At 50.7% G+C, this 17,201-nt stretch overlaps 9 protein-coding genes across 9 annotated transcripts; 4 read left to right on the forward strand and 5 right to left on the reverse strand.

The window, feature by feature from the left end:
- Positions 1-1,137: 1,137 nt before the first annotated feature.
- tpcL (anthrone oxygenase tpcL) lies at positions 1,138-1,713 on the reverse strand (the record flags this gene model as incomplete). The annotated part of the gene is made up of 2 exons (XM_057119250.1): positions 1,138-1,586; positions 1,644-1,713. 2 exons carry the CDS (start codon positions 1,711-1,713, stop codon positions 1,138-1,140), a joined length of 519 nt encoding a protein of 172 aa, XP_056968805.1.
- A 292-nt stretch (positions 1,714-2,005) lies between these two features.
- On the forward strand, positions 2,006-2,575 carry tpcK (decarboxylase tpcK; the record flags this gene model as incomplete). Its single annotated transcript, XM_057119251.1, has 3 exons — positions 2,006-2,194; positions 2,246-2,442; positions 2,506-2,575. 3 exons carry the CDS (start codon positions 2,006-2,008, stop codon positions 2,573-2,575), a joined length of 456 nt encoding a protein of 151 aa, XP_056968806.1.
- Positions 2,576-2,724: 149 nt separating this feature from the next.
- On the reverse strand, positions 2,725-4,243 carry tpcD (trypacidin cluster transcriptional coactivator tpcD; the record flags this gene model as incomplete). The annotated part of the gene is made up of 3 exons (XM_057119252.1): positions 2,725-3,366; positions 3,438-3,950; positions 4,019-4,243. The coding sequence occupies 3 exons, from the start codon at positions 4,241-4,243 to the stop codon at positions 2,725-2,727; spliced, it is 1,380 nt and encodes a 459-aa protein (XP_056968807.1).
- Positions 4,244-5,669: 1,426 nt separating this feature from the next.
- Positions 5,670-6,687, reverse strand: tpcB (metallo-beta-lactamase type thioesterase tpcB; the record flags this gene model as incomplete). Its single annotated transcript, XM_057119253.1, has 2 exons — positions 5,670-6,455; positions 6,526-6,687. 2 exons carry the CDS (start codon positions 6,685-6,687, stop codon positions 5,670-5,672), a joined length of 948 nt encoding a protein of 315 aa, XP_056968808.1.
- Positions 6,688-7,069: 382 nt separating this feature from the next.
- Positions 7,070-8,056, forward strand: N7484_008867 (uncharacterized protein; the record flags this gene model as incomplete). Its single annotated transcript, XM_057119254.1, has 1 exon — positions 7,070-8,056. One exon carries the CDS (start codon positions 7,070-7,072, stop codon positions 8,054-8,056), a length of 987 nt encoding a protein of 328 aa, XP_056968809.1.
- Positions 8,057-8,437: 381 nt separating this feature from the next.
- Positions 8,438-9,593, forward strand: N7484_008868 (uncharacterized protein; the record flags this gene model as incomplete). Its single annotated transcript, XM_057119255.1, has 3 exons — positions 8,438-8,807; positions 8,870-9,466; positions 9,541-9,593. The coding sequence occupies 3 exons, from the start codon at positions 8,438-8,440 to the stop codon at positions 9,591-9,593; spliced, it is 1,020 nt and encodes a 339-aa protein (XP_056968810.1).
- A 188-nt stretch (positions 9,594-9,781) lies between these two features.
- On the reverse strand, positions 9,782-11,122 carry tpcI (questin oxygenase tpcI; the record flags this gene model as incomplete). The annotated part of the gene is made up of 1 exon (XM_057119256.1): positions 9,782-11,122. The coding sequence occupies one exon, from the start codon at positions 11,120-11,122 to the stop codon at positions 9,782-9,784; it is 1,341 nt and encodes a 446-aa protein (XP_056968811.1).
- A 1,074-nt stretch (positions 11,123-12,196) lies between these two features.
- tpcE (Zn(II)2Cys6 domain-containing transcription factor tpcE) lies at positions 12,197-13,768 on the reverse strand (the record flags this gene model as incomplete). The annotated part of the gene is made up of 1 exon (XM_057119257.1): positions 12,197-13,768. The coding sequence occupies one exon, from the start codon at positions 13,766-13,768 to the stop codon at positions 12,197-12,199; it is 1,572 nt and encodes a 523-aa protein (XP_056968812.1).
- A 1,417-nt stretch (positions 13,769-15,185) lies between these two features.
- On the forward strand, positions 15,186-17,113 carry N7484_008871 (MDR family MFS transporter; the record flags this gene model as incomplete). The annotated part of the gene is made up of 4 exons (XM_057119258.1): positions 15,186-15,365; positions 15,479-16,248; positions 16,320-16,693; positions 16,761-17,113. 4 exons carry the CDS (start codon positions 15,186-15,188, stop codon positions 17,111-17,113), a joined length of 1,677 nt encoding a protein of 558 aa, XP_056968813.1.
- Positions 17,114-17,201: the final 88 nt, after the last annotated feature.

Here is a 17,201-nt window from a genome sequence, read left to right on the forward strand (position 1 = left end):
ATTAGTCAGAATTCTTCTTAGTTCAAAAGTCATTAAAGATCAAGTAGCTTCTAGTATATTAAAAATTAATAAGCTCTAGAGAAAAGGTAAAGAATTTGTAAGTTTACTAAATATTTTTACCTTTAGGACTTAAAAAGACCTTTAATCTTAATTTTAGGCTAAGTTTTAATAGGCCTAATTATAATAGGCTAGATAGAATAGTATAAAGGAATATTTCTAGATAGTAGATTTGAAAGGAAAAATACGAAAAGACTAAACGGCAAAGAATACCTTCATAATCAAGATTCAATTATCCATTTCCTTTTCCAGAATTATGTAGAGTTAGGATTTACTTGGGATCCCATGGGGTCCTATGGGAAATCCCATGGGATGCCCATCTAGCTTAATCAGTCCCATGGGATCTTGGCAGTTGGGATTTGGATAGGCACCTAGTCCCATGGGTCCCGGTTTGCACAGGTCTTGGTGGGGTACGCTCTTTTATCGAGGCAAGAAACTAAGGTTAAGTATAGACCTAGACAAAACCCGCGGGAGCTACCAAATTCTAGTCCTATGCCCATGGGACCTTAGTTATACGGGCCGGGAGTATATAGACAGGATAATGTCTGCCGGGTGGGGCTTTCCTAGGCTGCCGCCGCTTTTATGAGGGCGCTCAGGCTCAGGCTCACTGAGTAAACGTGAGTACGGGTCAGACTTGGGAGATGCATGGGCCTACGCCTGATGTGGAGGGGGTTCCTTGGCTACCCTCAACCAATTTTGAACGGTCAAGTGCGTTGGACATTTGATGACGATTCCACCATTTTCCTTAGTTTTATGGCGGCCAGCGAAACTGTGACCAAACTTGACGGTTGAAACGGAGTGCAAGAATATTAGGACATTTGTTTAACTGTACTGCTAATTCTTGCTTCCGACAGAGGGAGCGCCTACATAGCCATCACGCCATTACTTGAGTTGCATTAGGTTAATAAAGTATTGATTGATTGATTGATTGATTTATTAGCCCGACTCACTGCTGACACATCACCCCGCCCACCAGCATCTCCTAAGCCCGAGGCAAAAAGCAAGGAACCCTTCCTCGGACCAACGCAAGGGCGAACTTGCGGCAAAGTTGATTTCTAATTGACCCGTGTCCAGCGGACCCTACAGCATGCTGAGATCATGGAGTAATTCCCCGAAACCCACCAATGCACCGACCAGAGGGAACAGCGAGCGAGTCGCATGCAGCCAGGACCATCTCACCACGAGCTCCCGCACCGCATTCAAGTCTGCGGGTGGCTCAGATGCCGATACAGATGCCGCTTCCAACTGAAACAGGGTGTTGTTGGTCGGCGTCATAATGAGCCAGGTAAAGGGCACCATGGCTATTGTAGCCACGCCCGCTGCCGCGCATGTACGCCAACCCTTGCCGCGCACGGCGCGTTTGTTTAAGCCAATGTATGCGTAGAGACCACAGGTGGCGATACAAAGCGCCGGAAGGATAATATGGCCGTAGTGATAGGTCCGGGCCCATTGACGAACGAGATGGCCCGAATCGGTGTTGGTGTCAAGGAAAACGGGGACTGAGATTGCTGAGAGACATAGCATAGCGCCTGCATTGAGATAAACGTGTTAATTATGGGCCTCTGGGTTGAGATACGACTACTTACCTGATAGAGCGGAACCGCTCATTACAGCAACAGCCTCCATCCCAATCCTAGTCGGCTCGCGCGGCGGCATGATCTGTCTAATGGATCAAAAGAGAGAGCAATGCGACTTGATGCGGCTCTATGATATCGAACAGGGAACTATGCCTTTGACCCCATGAGTTATAGCTTTCTGATTTCCATTGTTTTCGGCCTAATACTGGGACAATTGCCTTGTCTCGGGAGAAATCAGAGACCCCGAGCCTCACGCCGTAGCCGTCCTTTTCTCTAAGTCTTTCCATAATCCCCTATCATTTTGTGTCTTCGTGCGACACGATCGGGAGTGGAGGAGCTAATCAGTCAATCATTACCTTGCGCCGTTCACCATGACATTCATCGAACCTGAGGTTCCCGAGCCTTCTGGCTCAACGAAGGGCAAGTATCTCTGTCTTACCATCTGCGGTTACCGCAAGCCTGGCATGAGCGAGAAAGATTACCGCAATCATATGGTCAATATCTCAGCACCAATTACCAAGGGCCTCATGGTCAAATACGGTGTAAAGAGATGGACCCAAGTTAGCGACACTCTCTGCCACCTCCTCCTCATCAACTAACGTTATATTTAGATTCACAACCAAGTTTCTACTCGTGCCTTGATGTCTCATCTATTCGACAGCCAGATGGCCAACGTCGCAGATTTTGACTGCTTCAGCCAGGTAGTGTTCAGGGACATTGAGGACTACAAACGTATGAAACAGGACCCTTGGTATAAGGAGCATCTCATTGGCGATCACGAGAAGTTTGCAGATACCAAGAGAAGCATGTAAGTATCTGCTCATTTGACCCCGAAAAAAAGAGATGGAATATTCATTTTGATTGAACGTAGGATGACCATAGGATGGATCGAGGAGTTTGTGAGGGACGGAGAGGTTGTCGACGGTTTCAAGGACTGCTAGCTCCTGTTGCTCGGGTGTTTCATATGCGGGCATGTAGATATACAAGAGAAAAACCTCTGTCCATGATAAAAACCCTACTGGGGTCTCGTAACATGCAAACATGATACTTCTCGCGTGATGTTGCCATGCAGGCATGCAGGGTACGCAGTCTAACTATAGGCTTCATACTTTATAGTCAGACCCACAGTAAGTCCATTAGGTGAACGGAGCTGGTTAGTGATGACAAGTCTCCCAAGACCATCCCTCATCGTCTCTATTATTCTTAAAAGCTCTGTCATTTCCATTTCACCTTCATTAGCCAGCTGTAGCATACTAAGGTCTCGTGCACGCAATACAGCCTCGAAGGTAGGGTCAGAGAGACTACCTGGCTTGGGAAGCAGATTTGCCGTCAGTATAAGTAGAATAGCACCACAGGCAGGAAGTATGCCTAGGTAATCTTTCAGCTCAGCCTTGACCGTATCCATTCCCTCTACTCCGGTTGGGGAGCTCATGGAGATTACAGGCAAGTGAAGAATGTAAACAGCTGCGTCTATCACAGGTTGAGGCATGCCCGCAGAACGGTATGTTACAGTGATGTGACTGGTAGCAGAGCTGGGTCTAGAGCTGGACTCGGGTTCCAGTTGTGTTGTAAAGTCTCGGGCAAGCTCATTGATCATCTCCCTCGGCTGTGCAGAGTATGGAGAGTATTGACTCAACGTGGACGACCTCGTGTGGTCGATCTGCACAATCAGATGGAGAGCAGGGAACTGCTTTGCGAGATGCCGTGCCATTGAAGTGGACTGCGCACCAACCTGTCGCCAAAAGGTTAGGGTAATTAATCAACATCTGCGGGTTTGCCGGCCAGATTCGGCCCTGCTCTTACCTCTACTATGAAAGCGTTACCGAGGCTAGGCCATTTGAGTTGCGAGAGCGTATCCACAATCTCCTTTTCTTGATGCAACCCCACTGCGTGGAGGTAGGCTGGCCATTTCCGGCCCAGCCTAGGCTGCTCCTGAATGGCTACACCAATCGGCTGCAGGGTGCTTAGCGCCAGGTCATGTGTTGTCTCTCTCGGATGCCATGGGCCATCAAAGCGCTGTGTTGCCGTAGACATATGCAATGCCGCCGGCGCTGCTAAGTCGGCCATGAAGACTGCGGCATCGAGCAATGACTGATTGGTGACGAATTGTGCCGAGAGAGGAGTATGAGATACATAGTTTGGCAGGGGCTCTTGAAGGAATCCAGATGTACACATGAGGCGAATGACTCGGTGCAGTTGGATTTGTGGAACCCCTGCCAAATCAGCAAGATCTTGCATGGACATGCCGCCGTCGGCTGGGATGCACGCCAAAATTTGGTATTCCGCAAGCCACTTAAGACAAGCCAGCACCTCAACCTAGAGTGACCAAGACATATCTGTCGTCAGAGGAGGTGAGACTGAAAGGATAGAGGAGGGATGCACACCTGGCGAGCAAGATCCTGAATTAACTCCACTGGCCCACCGAGCAGTGCTTTTATCTTGACCATGCTAGCATGTATGACAGTCTTAGCTTTGTTGAGCTCCTTGTTTGCCTCAGAATTGGCCCGAAGCTGGTCAGAAGATTTCATATCCCGCTGATACTTGATATAGCTCTTAATCGCAGCGCCAAGTTGGTCACTTTGGGCCTGGAGCTTCGTCAATTCGTCCATTGCGACGCTAGGGATTGGAGCACCGGGTGTCAAGCATTTACGCTTCATCGACTTTGTTAAGAATGATCTCGAGAGCTAGGGCGCATTTATCGCGTTTATTTGCATATCACCCGTGGCATGGTATCTAGGCGTACAAGCAGGCAGAGAAACCAATGTATAGGCTGATGCTACCTGGCAAGATGAGTCAAGTACAAAAAGACGAGATATAATCCCTGTATGTCGCGATTGTCACCCATCTGGCATCCCCCGCAACCTCGGCGCAAAGCTGAGCACATAGGACGGACTTGGGGCGCAAGGCTGAGCACATAGGACGGACTCCGGATGCAGCCTCGGGAAATTGTCCCATCCTACTATCTCCAAGGGAAGTGATAGGCCTCGCTAAAAACCGCCCATGCAGGTCAGCACCCGTGCGGGTCAGGAGTGGAATGGGTGGGTGGGTCAGGCTGCGATCCGCAGGAAGACACCTTTTTCCGAATACAGTAACACTATGTACTAGTTAACTTACACTAACTTAGTTAACAAGGATGACATAATACGCTATTGCCTATTTAGGTTTACACTCCATATCTTCCTCGAATATAGTCTAAAAGTCGATCAAAATATACAATATTATAATTGCTAACATTATTCATTAGGTACTTCATTGTACAGAGCTTGAGTGGTGGTGTTTAGGTGGTGGTGCTTGGGTGGCTGACCTGACGCACTTTGGCAGGGGGGATTGTAGAGTATTCAGGCATTCTGATTGGTTGATAGAGCTGACCAAGCGGATGACTTAACTAGCAAAAATGGGAGTGTACAAAGGTGAGTGTTCTATAAGTGAGAGTTTTGTATGGGGGACGCCTTAAAAGTGGGTCCATCCAAGCGGATGGTGTACTATAACCGGGAGTGTTCTATGACCCGCCGTACCATAAGCGGGAATTGAGTGTATATCGGATCAAGTCGATATATATGATTAACGGGTCGATATGTGATCAACAAGACCGGGTTAAATCAATTATAAAGTGATAATTAATTCAACAGACTTAAAAACCAGTGATTAAACAGAATAAGTCAGCAGAATTTTGCATCTAACTTAGAAGTGGTCATTTTTTTTATGTAAATGAGGGCGGAGGGCGGGAGATACCGGCCCTCGAAATGTTTTTTGACGAGGTCTACATTTCAAAAGGAAAGGAGAGAATCTGTCTACTAAGAAACTTGTCGTGGAAATGTGGAGAGGTTTATTACAGTGACATGGGATTGGTCCATATCCAACCTATATTCATTCCGTGTTTGTATGTAATACGCGGGTAACACCTCGACATCGATATTGCCATTCATGGGATAGCTCAACTGCCCCGTTTCCCATTACTACCGGAATCATCAGATGAAAGATTGATTGGAAAAAGGAAAACAACTCAAAACGGGCTGGCTGGTCCAATCGCGTACGTCAGACTGTCCCGAGGGCAAACCACTTTTTCACTCCCGCCCGAATCTCAAACGCGACAGCGCCATCCTCAGCCAGTTTCCGTAGGACCTCATCAATGAATGGTTCCAGCGCCAATTCCCTGACCTCTGCCCCCACCCCATCCCCATACATGGTGGTCACAAGCTGTTTGACCGTCACACTGCCGTTGCCTCGGTCTTGCCGGAGTCTCTCTTCATGCTTGGCCTGAACCAATGATTTTAAGACATGTCGTTCGCGCTGCAGCTTTTGAGCCAACTCGCCCTTGATTTTATGCCGCAAGTTGGTAATGACAATTCCATGAGCAGGATAGCCTTTGACACAGTTCTGGGACTGCATATTGTAGAGAGTGTCCATCCAAGTTTTGAGATGCTCCACGGCTGATGTACCATGTCCAAGTATATTATCTCCTGTAAACATAGCCTGTTCTTCCTCGAGAATGAAGCACATATGGTCGCTGGAGTGGCCTGGAGTGTGCAGTGCACGCACGGTGGCGCCTTCAACCACAAAGAGCTGGCCGTTCACAATCCGCTGTTGTGTTTTGCTCGGCGTGTGCTTGTAGATCGCTGAAGCAAGATGTGGATACATGCGAATCAAATCAGGGACACCACCTGTGTGGTCTCCATGCCAGTGAGTGAGAAGCACATGGGAGAGTGAAATTTCGTGGCGAGCGAGAGTGTCATGAATAAGATCTGCCCAATCTGGAATGCCTTGGCCTGTATCAATCAAAAGGCGTTCTGAGCCCGTTCCGACAATGAATGTGTTTGTCCCCTGCAGAGTGAACTTCATGATTGGTAGATGCGTTAGTTTATGGACTAAGTAAAGAGGGGTTGAGACATGCCTTGCCGGGGTTCTGGCCGAGGACACGAAGTACTCGAGGGCTAATCTGCTCGACATCAGGCAATATTGGTAGGGTTTTCTGCTGGCTTTCCAAGTATTCTTCAAAGGCACATATGTTCAGAGCCTTGTTGATTTGGCGGTAGCCTCCCTCACCTGGCGCCATTATAGAAGTTCTTCCAAAGGTCGAATGTTAATGCTAATTACCTTGCGTCCTGAGACAGGAGAATCATGCGAGGCTACGTATTATGGGACCATATAGCCGGAGAGCCTTGGAACATAATACATATGAACCTAACGAAATGAGGACCTCGCTTCGGATGATCTCAATGTCGCGATTTCCGGCATCGGACAAAACTTATCTTTATGAAATACACCGCGCAATATGCCCCGTCTCTTTGACAGGGGCTAGGGTGGGTCGCAATTGTGATGGACCAGTAGTAGATGTGTCGGATGGAGCTAGAGACAGGATAAAGAGTCTGGGCTTATCCAGCCCGATTGCTAGAGAGTTACACTTTCCCGTCCATCCCTTAACAATATCCAACAAAATGGTCTCTCTCCAAACAGTGCAGCATGCCAATGTAGGCATTGGGAGCCTTCCCGCCAGCATAGTCGCAGTCTTTATGGGAGCTACCTCCGGCATCGGACAAAGCGCACTTCAACATTTCGCTCAGCATGCCTCTTCTCCACGAATCTACTCCGTCGCTCGCGCATCCGCGGTTGCTTCGCACGAGATCTTCCTGTCCTCGCTACGCCAGTCCAACCCGACAGGCACGTACAGCCTTATCGAGGCTGATGTCTCCATTATCTCCGAGGTTGACAGGATCGTTGCCGGAATAAAGGAAAATGAGACCAAGGTTGACATTCTTTTCATGTCGGCTGGTTTCATGGCATTTGAGGGCCGCAAGGACACATCCGAAGGCCTTGATCCGTCCATGACGACGCGATATTACTCACGTATTCGCCTTGTGCAGGAGCTGCTTCCCCTGCTCAACAAAGCGCCGAGTCCGCGAGTCGTCTCGGTGCTGGCTGGCGGGCTGGAGGGACCCCTCAACGAAAATGACTTGGATCTGCGCGATCCAAAAAACTGGTCCTTCTGGAATTCGTCAGTCCACTCAGGCACCATGGGCACGCTCGCTCTGGAAATATTTGCGCAGGCGAACCCACACCTGAGCATTGTGCACTGGTTCCCGGGGACCGTCGCAACACCGGGTCTAGCGCGGGCTAACAAGTTTGGCATGTCGCCCCCGAATCCGACGAGTGCGGATGAGGCTGGTCAGCGCGCGCTCTTCTTAGCTACTAACGACCGGTATTCCGTCCATGGAGGCCTCGTGCCCATGCCAATAGGGCTCTCCGTGTCGAAGAGGTCGGGCGGAGGCATCTTCCTAGTTGATCCGGAAGGCGAGAGCGCTGATAATGAGCATCTGCTGTCCGGGCTGAGGAAACGGGGTATGGACCAAACTGTATGGCGCTTTACGGAAACGGTCTTTGCGACTTTGACTGCTCAAGGTGGTTATTCCAAGGATGAGCTGTGAAGAGCATAGTCAATAGCCCTATGTAATGTTTCTAGCGTTCTGTTTATCTACGCACTAAGCAGGGCTGTGCTTGAAGCTTCATTTAGAAGGCTTAATCTAAGAATCACACTTGAGAATGGCATCATGGCTGCGTGTTTCCTTTCTTTTTCTGTCGCACAGCTATATTCAATACATCTATAATATAACTGAGTCGGTAATTGGATATCTCCTTACGCGAATATCTAACGCCTCTAAAGTTTATGCCTATTGGTTACATAAAGCCCGGCTATATTAATAATTAACCCGACACTAGTAATAGTATATCTGAGCCACTTCCCAATCTATATTACTTCCAGATTGCCCCACTTTCTGCTATAGGCGGTTCAATTATCCAAGCCAATAATGTCTCTCCCACAAACCTACAAACGGGCAGTTTTCAAAGAGCTGGGTCATCCATTGACAGTGGAGGATGCCCCGCTCAAGCTACCTGGGACCAACGAACTGCTGATTAAGGTGGAAGCTTGTGGGGTGTGCTACTCGGACATGTACTCTCAATACAATGGCATCGGCGGCGGCTTTCCCATTGTACCAGGTCATGAGATTATTGGCAAGGTCAGTGCGGTTGGCAATCACGTTAGCAATTGGAGTGTTGGGGATCGTGTTGGAGCGGGTTGGCACGGTGGTCATGACGGGACTTGCAAGGCTTGCAAGAAAGGCTGGTTCCAGATGTGCGACAATAATGTGGTCAATGGGGCGACAAAGGAAGGCGGATGTAAGTGGCAGCAACTTCCGTTCCTTTTTCCCTTTTTATCGTTCTAATGATTTCTGTTGTAGACGCCGAGTACTGTATTATTCGCGCCGAATCAGCTGTCCGGATTCCGGCCAACGTCGATGCGGCGACATATGCCCCCCTTCTCTGTGCTGGACTGACAGTCTTCAACTCCATCCGCCACATGAACATCAAGGCTGGCGAAACAGTCGCCATTCAGGGCTTAGGAGGCCTCGGTCATTTAGCCATTCAGTATGCGAAACACATGAAATACCGTGTCATCGCCATATCACGCGGTAACCACAAGGAGGGGGCGGCGCGTGAGCTTGGAGTGGATGAATTTATTGACTCTAGTAGAGGCGACGCTGGCGAGCAGCTCGCGGCACTTGGTGGTGCTGCCCTAGCTATTACCACTGCCTCCACTGAAGAAACTATCACTCCCTTGCTGAAAGGCCTGGGGATTCTGGGAAAACTACTTGTGCTCAGCTTTCCCAACAGAATTACCTTGAATCCCACAGATTTGCTCAAGTATGGCCTCTCAGTGCATTTCTGGCCCAGTGGCCATCATATTGATGCTGAGGAGGCTATTCAATTCGCCGAGAACAATAAGATCAAGAGTGTCATCGAGAAGTTCCCTCTTTCTCAGGCGCAGCAAGCATTTGGTAGGTTTCAGGTTCATAGGGGGGCTTTTTCTCTCCCATCAATTCTTGACCTGCTAATAGTGTCCTTTTTCTAGATTCTATGCTTGGTGGAAAAGTTCGCTTTCGGGCTGTCATCACCATGGACTAAGTTTGCCCTGCAAACCTGTGCAGCTACTCGTTGGGTGACAAAAAAGCAAGTGGCATTGAGAGAGTACCGAGCGATAGGTGGGCAACGTAGAATAGTCGATATACTGTTACTTCTCTTGTAGATTTTTCGTGTTATAATTGAAAGACAGTTTTGTCATTGTTTGACGTATAAATCACAAACAACTAGCATTACTTTGAATCCGGCACCTTCTTCCATGCAAGGTCGAATCCAGAGCCCCAGACCCACTTATCACTATTATCATGGCCGTCCTTGGTAGTATCGTAGCCCATCTGGGCAATTCGAAGCCACAAGTCGCCCCTGATGGGGAAAGAAGCGGCGCCGTTCCCCTGCTCAAAGGGCCTCGAGACTGTCTCCCCGTTCTTCAGCGCTCGCACAAGCTTGGCGATATGTCCGTCATCGTGGACCTCATTGACAGCCTTGTATAGTGCTCGCCAGTCCATACCCTTGCTTGCCGTAGGTTCGTAGTCGGAGATGTCCTTCAGGCGCAATTCCGCTGCTCCGTTTGCCGCGTACCACGCCAGGTCCAGCCTCGCCTTCCACTCCACCAATCGGACTCTGTCCTGAAGCTTGATCCACGACTGCTTGGTCAAGACGCTGAGGAAGATGGAGCATGTAACGTTGTGCATGATGAAAAAGTCAATCTTGGGCACTTTTCCAGGGCTTTGCGCCGCACCGGCGCTGTACGCCGCGCAGTTGATCATCTCCGCCGTGCCGCGCTCCAATTCCTCGGGCCGGATCTGCAACTGGGCAGAGATGCTCACTATCTCGTCCATGGCGCGAGCCAGTGGACCATCACGGAGGCGGAAGGGCCCGTCTTGCATGCGTCCCGCGGTCCGGGTCTTCTCGTTACGGCGGACCTCCTCATACAACTCGACAAGTGGCCGGGCTGGCACCGCACCGGACTGGGCCAGCTGTTCGCTGCGGTGGAAGAAGACATCGATATTACCCGGGTCGTGTGAGGCGGCATGTGCGAGGCCCTCGGCAATGATGCTGGGCTGTTCAAACTCGATGCCAAAACCCAGGTGGATGATGGGATGCAGGAGACCTTCGTACAACTGAGAAAACATGGCCTCTGCAAGCGGCGTCCGGCTGAAGCAGTATTCTTGCAAGACGGCCTGCCAGCCCTTCTCATCGATTTCTTTTTCGAAAAAGTGCAGAAAATTAGTATACTGATCTAGATTCAGCATTCGGGCTCGGAATCTCTCCGGATCACTGAGCTCCTCGACTACCTGTAGGTCCAGGACAGGCAGGGGGCGCTGATATCCATAGCCGTCGTCGTATGCCCGCTTCAGCTCCTTGGGACCGCCACCCATGGCTAAGACGCTCAATACTGAGTGGGCGATATGGTTATGGCCGCCGACATCCCGAAAGTACATGTGGTAGTTATCATGGTTCTTTTGCAGCAGCTCATTTGCCGTGTCGATAGTACCGGCAGGACTGGGGTCGATGCGAGCAAACCCCATGTGCTGTGATGATAATTTCACCTGCGACGTTTTTAAGACTGTCATTTTCGATGCTTGTGAGCAAATAAGAGGCCACTTGGCACGAAACAGAGGGTTGATGAGCACCCACTTGTGTTTTGCGAAAAAGTGGACATATAAGCGAATATTCCTCGGTAGGCCCCTCGGGGTCGTAAGTCGTCTCTTGTTTCGTCTATCGGACAATTGGCGGCCGGCACATATGGCGGCGCATATAAGAGAAGCGCCCCGATTCGAAAGCAACTGGGGCTCGGGACTTCGGGACTGTATGACAGGAGACTTGCCAGGGCTCCACCAGGGCAAGCCAGCCCTAGCACTTACCCGTGGCATGTAAACCCCGAGAAAGCTACGGGTAAATCCAAATGAGAGATGCGCTCGAGTTGAAACATGCAAGGAGGGGGGTAAACATTCATTGCTCTTGGGAGCTCAGTAGGGATGCATGTCTACGTGACATGCATATTTTAATGTAATTCCCGACCGAGCGAGACACCTCTACAGAATGCAGTTTGTTACAATCTGATATAATCATGCAGTTTTGACTAGTTATTCAAGGGAACTTAGGGCTAGATAATCGTTTTCTGACTATGTTAGTGATGCTACACTATTTTTTGTGCCAGGAAAGCACAGCATACTATACATAAAGAGACAATATCTTCTCGCCGTTCCTATATGGACACCCGAAAGATCGCATTATGGTGTTAAGTGTTTTCTAATGCTAAGTAATTACGCCTTATTTTGAATCACATTTCTCCTCGTTATTGACATGTTGAGACTCGAAAATCGGATTCAGTATGGTGTTTGAGGGTGGCCAGGGAGTTTGTTAAGTTAGTTATGCAGGGCCAATTAGTAATTACACTTATTGCTTAGGTTTGCTATTCTGGGAGATCAGGTCACCCATGAGTTCGATGGCTGGGTTCTTTATTGAAAATGATGTCGGTGAAGTGATGACCATACAGAGCGTCTCGATCAAAGCACAATAACCCGTGTCTACCCCGAGACCGAGGGGAGTAAAACATGAAAAATGAGAAAGAGAAAGGGGGAAAAAAAAATTCAGTCTGGCATAACGCTCCTCCAAAAGGGGGACTAGGAGTCTAATCATTCATTCTAATTCTGTCGAAGTCTTTTGATGATATCCGCAGCCAAGGAACTGAGGCTGTTCCGCATGTCGCTCTCCATCTGAGCCAACGTATTCGAAGAAAATGGGGTGGATTGCGGTTTGTCATTTTCATTTGCTACCTGGAGACCCCAGATTGTGTGCTCCATGCCTCGAGCATCGCCTTCCTTACTTCCTCTTAGTTTTGGCGACAGCAGGTTCACTAACGTTTGCACCCGGTGCAGTTCACTAAGGACGAGCCGGGCGGGGGCGTGGCCACTCGCGATATCGTCGCGGGGCATGGTGTATGTGTGGCTCAGTGCCCTCATGTGGTCCTTGCTACTTGAGATAATGCTGTTTGTCGACCTCTGCCCCGTGTCATTCTCCACGCTGCCTACCCTTGAGCCGAATACCTGGGCCCGTGCCGTAGAAGCGTAGCGCTCCAAGATCTTGAGCACGATCATGGAGACGATTACAAGCCGGAAGGAATCCTCTGTGCACAAGGAGCATGAGAGCAGGCTGTTTACTGTCTCAATGTGTTGCTTATTCTCTATCAATACAGCCTGCGCAGCGCCCATAGCGGTCCTGCCTGACGAGAGCGCCGGACCCGCGGCGGACATCGAGGAGGTGGGGGAAGACGGAGTCGACGACAGAGTCTTTAACAGATCGAGGGACTGGGTCACACAGCCACAAGATATGTCGGTGGTTAGCGTGCGCATCATCGTCATATTAGGACCTGTAGTGGCCAGCAACGTGGGAACGCTTGCCTCGGACGACACTGCGAACGATGCACCCAGATGATCATTCGATTCTAACGCGCCCAGGCCAAAATTGATGGTCTCCGGGATGAGAAGTGATCCGATATCATTCGAACTACGGGAGACCCCGTCGCCGTCGATGGAGGGATGTTCAAAGTAATCCGTCATGTTGAACTCTATGTCGTTGGGGTCGGGGTCAAAATCAGAAAGCGAATAAAACATATTCGTGTCCGCCAGCACGGACGAGAAGTCTGATGAATATTTGCCCAAATCATTATCGGCCGTCAGCGCAGCTTCTATCGTCAAGCTCTGAGGTGTATCGAAGAAGCCGGTGATCGCAGGTAAATTGGTGGGAGGGGCTGCGCCGTTTGCCGCGTATCCATGCTGGGGAGAAAGTCCCGCGACCTCGATTTTGTCACCAGTCAGGGAGAGGGCGCTGTGAGGGTCCTTGTCTGGAATGGACTTTGGATTCGACGGGGAAGATGAGGAGGATGAGGAGGAGGTGGAAGATTTGCTGCTGGTATCATTGCTGCTGGTACTATTGCTGCTGCTGTCGGTGCTGGTACAACTAGCCTGGTGGCCTGAGCCGTCCTCGCGTCGACGTCCCGGGCGCCTTGCAAAAAAGTACTGGCACTCGATGCCCCGAGCTTCGCACTTGGAGCACGAGGGCTTTTCTTTCGGACATTTGATCTTGGAGGCAGCACAGGACTGGCAGCTGTCTCGCAGTTTGGTGCAGCCCTGGGCGCTGCGACGGACGGTGGGTGGCGTGTGGGCGGGCACCGCTCTGCGGTCCCGCTCAGGCACACTGGCGTCCACGGTGGACATTGTTGTTGTATTTGGGCTGATCGTGCTTCGTGGCAGATTTGGCCTCAGGAGCATCTAAAAGGAATGTGCCAGTGGTGGTGGTGATGAGATCCCACGAGGAAGCCAAGGACTACGGTACGCTAGGGTCGGGGGGCCATTCCTGCCATTCCTGTTGACGTTCGTGGATTGGTGGATATGCAATTCACTCGTGTACTAATGACTCGATCTCGGACTTTAATGGCTACTACAACATCTTTCTTATCCGGGCTTTATTGACGGGATTGGCCGAAGGTGAGAGGGACGACAATGTCCAATGTAACACCTTCCTTCCTCACCACAGTACACTTTTCAGGATCGAGGGCGCTGCAGATATTTCTCGGCGCTCTGCTGGGCACAAGTGACCACTGGGACCTTGATCGTCTGCAGCAATCGCAATTGGGTCCAACAGCTTCTGGACATCGAAGGGCCGTCCAGCTTTTTGCGGCTCACATCATCCCGTCTATCGGCTGCACGAGACCAGATGACAGCTCTTCACTGCCTACTTGGAGCGTACCCCGAATCAGGAAAGATTCAGTCGCCTCCCGTCCTGCAGTTCGTGACTGAGTACTCACGTCTGATTACGCGGCTCCCTTAATTAAAAGACATAAGTACTAGCCAGTGCCTGTATTTGGCAGTTCTTCCCCTAATTTATTCCCTCCAAAAACCGACTAGACATGCTGGTCCCTCTCTCGAGATCAAGGTGTTTCGAAGCATATATTTTCATTCCATATACAGCGTAGCCTCGGGCTGCCGGGTGTGGGTTGCTAGTTCGCCAGTTCGCTAGGTCGCCGGGTGGGCGTGTTTCAAAGCCTTGTCCGTGTTGTTTTCGTTTGAAGCACGTCAGTCCAGGCGGTGGATTTTGTCATTTAGGGGGCCAATTTCCATTCTCCGCAGGCAGTCACAAAGGATTCACCTGGCGCGTGTCTTGCATCTCTAGTGCTGACGGTGCCCTCGACGCCGCTTGGGCCACGGGTCATCACTTTGCTTGACTTAAAGCTCGGTCGGACCCTCTCTCAGGATGCTAATTACTAATTGCCCCGGGGCCCCACAAAGAACAGGTCCACTAAACGTTTAAGCTCGGGGCGGTTTGTCAGCAACATCCTGAGATCGCTAGCCAACCATTAGACTGGATTTGCTCGTGCTGATTTGTCATGGCTCTTAAGTGGCACCGGTCAGTGGGCCCTGGGAACAGATCGCCCAATGAGCGAGCTCGATCTGACTAAATAGCCCGGAGCAGCTGAGGGTATAAACAAAAATTGGTTACCAGCGTACCAGCATCAATGACCTTGAATCCTGTCCAGCAAGTCCAGCGAGTTCATCATTTCAGCTCCCTCCCAGCAGTCAGCCCAACCCACGGGAAACAACAAAAGATACAAGAATTCGAGAACACGCTTCCAACATGACGACCAAAGGAGAGAGCGAGACAATGGACGGCGGCTATTCCACACCAGATATGACTGTTCAGGAGAAGCAGGATGGGAGTGATGCCGCCCCCGAGCCCGTATATGCCGAAGGCTTTCGACTAGCCGCCGTGATGGGCACGATCTTTCTCTCCACCCTGCTGGCGGCGTTGGATATTGTGAGTACCGATTGAACCCTCCCCCTCCCCTCCCCTCCCCGGTGCTGGGCCCATGCCAAAAAAAAAAAAAAAAAATGGTAGAATAACCGGATGGGGTGCTCGCTCGACTATAGGGTATCGTTGCCACCGCAATCCCGGGCATCACGGACGACTTCCACCGCCTGGACGACGTCGGTTGGTATGGAGGCGCGTGTTTCCTCCTCGTCGGCAGCTCCTCGCCGATGTGGGGAAAGCTCTACAAATATTTTTCAGCCCAGCTCGTATATCTCACCTCGGTGGTCATCTTCCTTGTGGGTAGCATCCTGGCTGCAGCCGCGCCAAACAGCCCGGCCTTGATCGTCGGTCGAGCGCTGCAGGGCTGGGGATGCTCTGGCACGCTGGGCGGCTCCGTGCTGATGATCAGCTACGTCGCAGAGCCTAAGAAGCGGCCCATGTTGATCGGATTGTGGATGTCCGTCTTTATGTTCTCCACCATCATCGGGCCACTCATTGGAGGGGCATTCACCAGCGAGGTCACCTGGCGATGGTGCTTTTGGATCAACCTCCCTGTTGGCGGTCCCATCCTCGCGCTGGTCGTACTCTTCTTCAAGGTGCCAAAGCACATCAAGCCTGTCCCCGCAACCTGGTTTGAAATCCTGCGCCAGCTCGATCTCCCAGGCTTTGGCTTGCTCCTCTGCTCGCTCATTTGCTTCATGTTGGCCCTGCAATGGGGTGGCCAGGGCAAGCCGTGGAGTGACGGCTCTGTCATCGCCACATTGACCTTGTGGGTTGCCTTGACTATTGCCTTTTTCCTGGTCGAGTGGATCCAGGGCGAGTACGCCATGGTGCCGCTGGCCCTGCTGAAGCCGCGTCTAGTGTGGACCAATGCCATGTATGGCTGGATGTGAGTAAAAAAGATCTCCACACAGCAAATCCGCGGTCGATTTGCGGAGCTAACCTCATGATTTTGTCCAGTGCCAATCTCGCCAACTTCCAGGTGCTTTTCTACCTACCCATCTATTTTCAGTCCATCCACGGCCAGTCGGCCATTGCGAGTGGCGTCAACAGTCTTCCCTTCATGGCTTTCTTCGCCGCAGGGTCCATGCTCAGTGGTTTCCTCATTGGGAAGACACGACTTCTCCAACCGTATGAACTCATCAGCGGACTACTCGCCACCGTGGGCGCTGCCCTGCTTTATACTCTCGACACCGACTCTTCAAAGGCCCGTTATATCGGCCCTCAGGTCATTTTCGGCATCGGTATTGGCCTTGGAAACCAGGTCCCAATGACTGCGCTGCAAAGCTTTTCCAAACCTGAACATATCGCGCCGACCACTGGCGTTATGCTGAGTGAGTTCCCCAGCGTCCTCTTTTCTTCGATAAACATGAAGTGCAAGTTACTGACGCTGTGAACCAGTGTGCAACTCCATTAGTGGTGCCTACTTTGTCACTGCAGCACAGTCCATCTTCGCCAACTACATGCTCAAGGAACTTGCCAGCAATGCCCCCAACATTGATCCCGCTCAGGTCTTAGGTACTGGTGCATCTGAGATTTCCCATGTCTTCCATGGCGCTGAGCTGGCTGCTATAACCAAGGCTTACATGGCGGGTATTAAGGATGTCTTTGCTTTCTCCCTTGCCGGCGCGGCATTAACTGTTGTTCTGTCGCTTCTGATTCCCTTCAAGAAGCTTCCTGATCCCGCTGCGGCTCCGGCGAAGACTGAGCAGGTAGATGAGAAGAATGATGCCACTGACTTTCCCGCTGCCTAGAAAGGGAGATTACATCAGCCGAGCTGAAAAAATGCAATTAGAGGAGGTGATACTAAATTGGAGATTGATCTGGGGGGATATTCAGAGG

This window comes from Penicillium longicatenatum, assembly GCF_028827895.1.
Source record: "Penicillium longicatenatum strain IBT 33135 chromosome Unknown contig_6_segment0_segment0, whole genome shotgun sequence".
Classification (NCBI taxonomy): Eukaryota; Fungi; Ascomycota; class Eurotiomycetes; order Eurotiales; family Aspergillaceae; genus Penicillium; species Penicillium longicatenatum.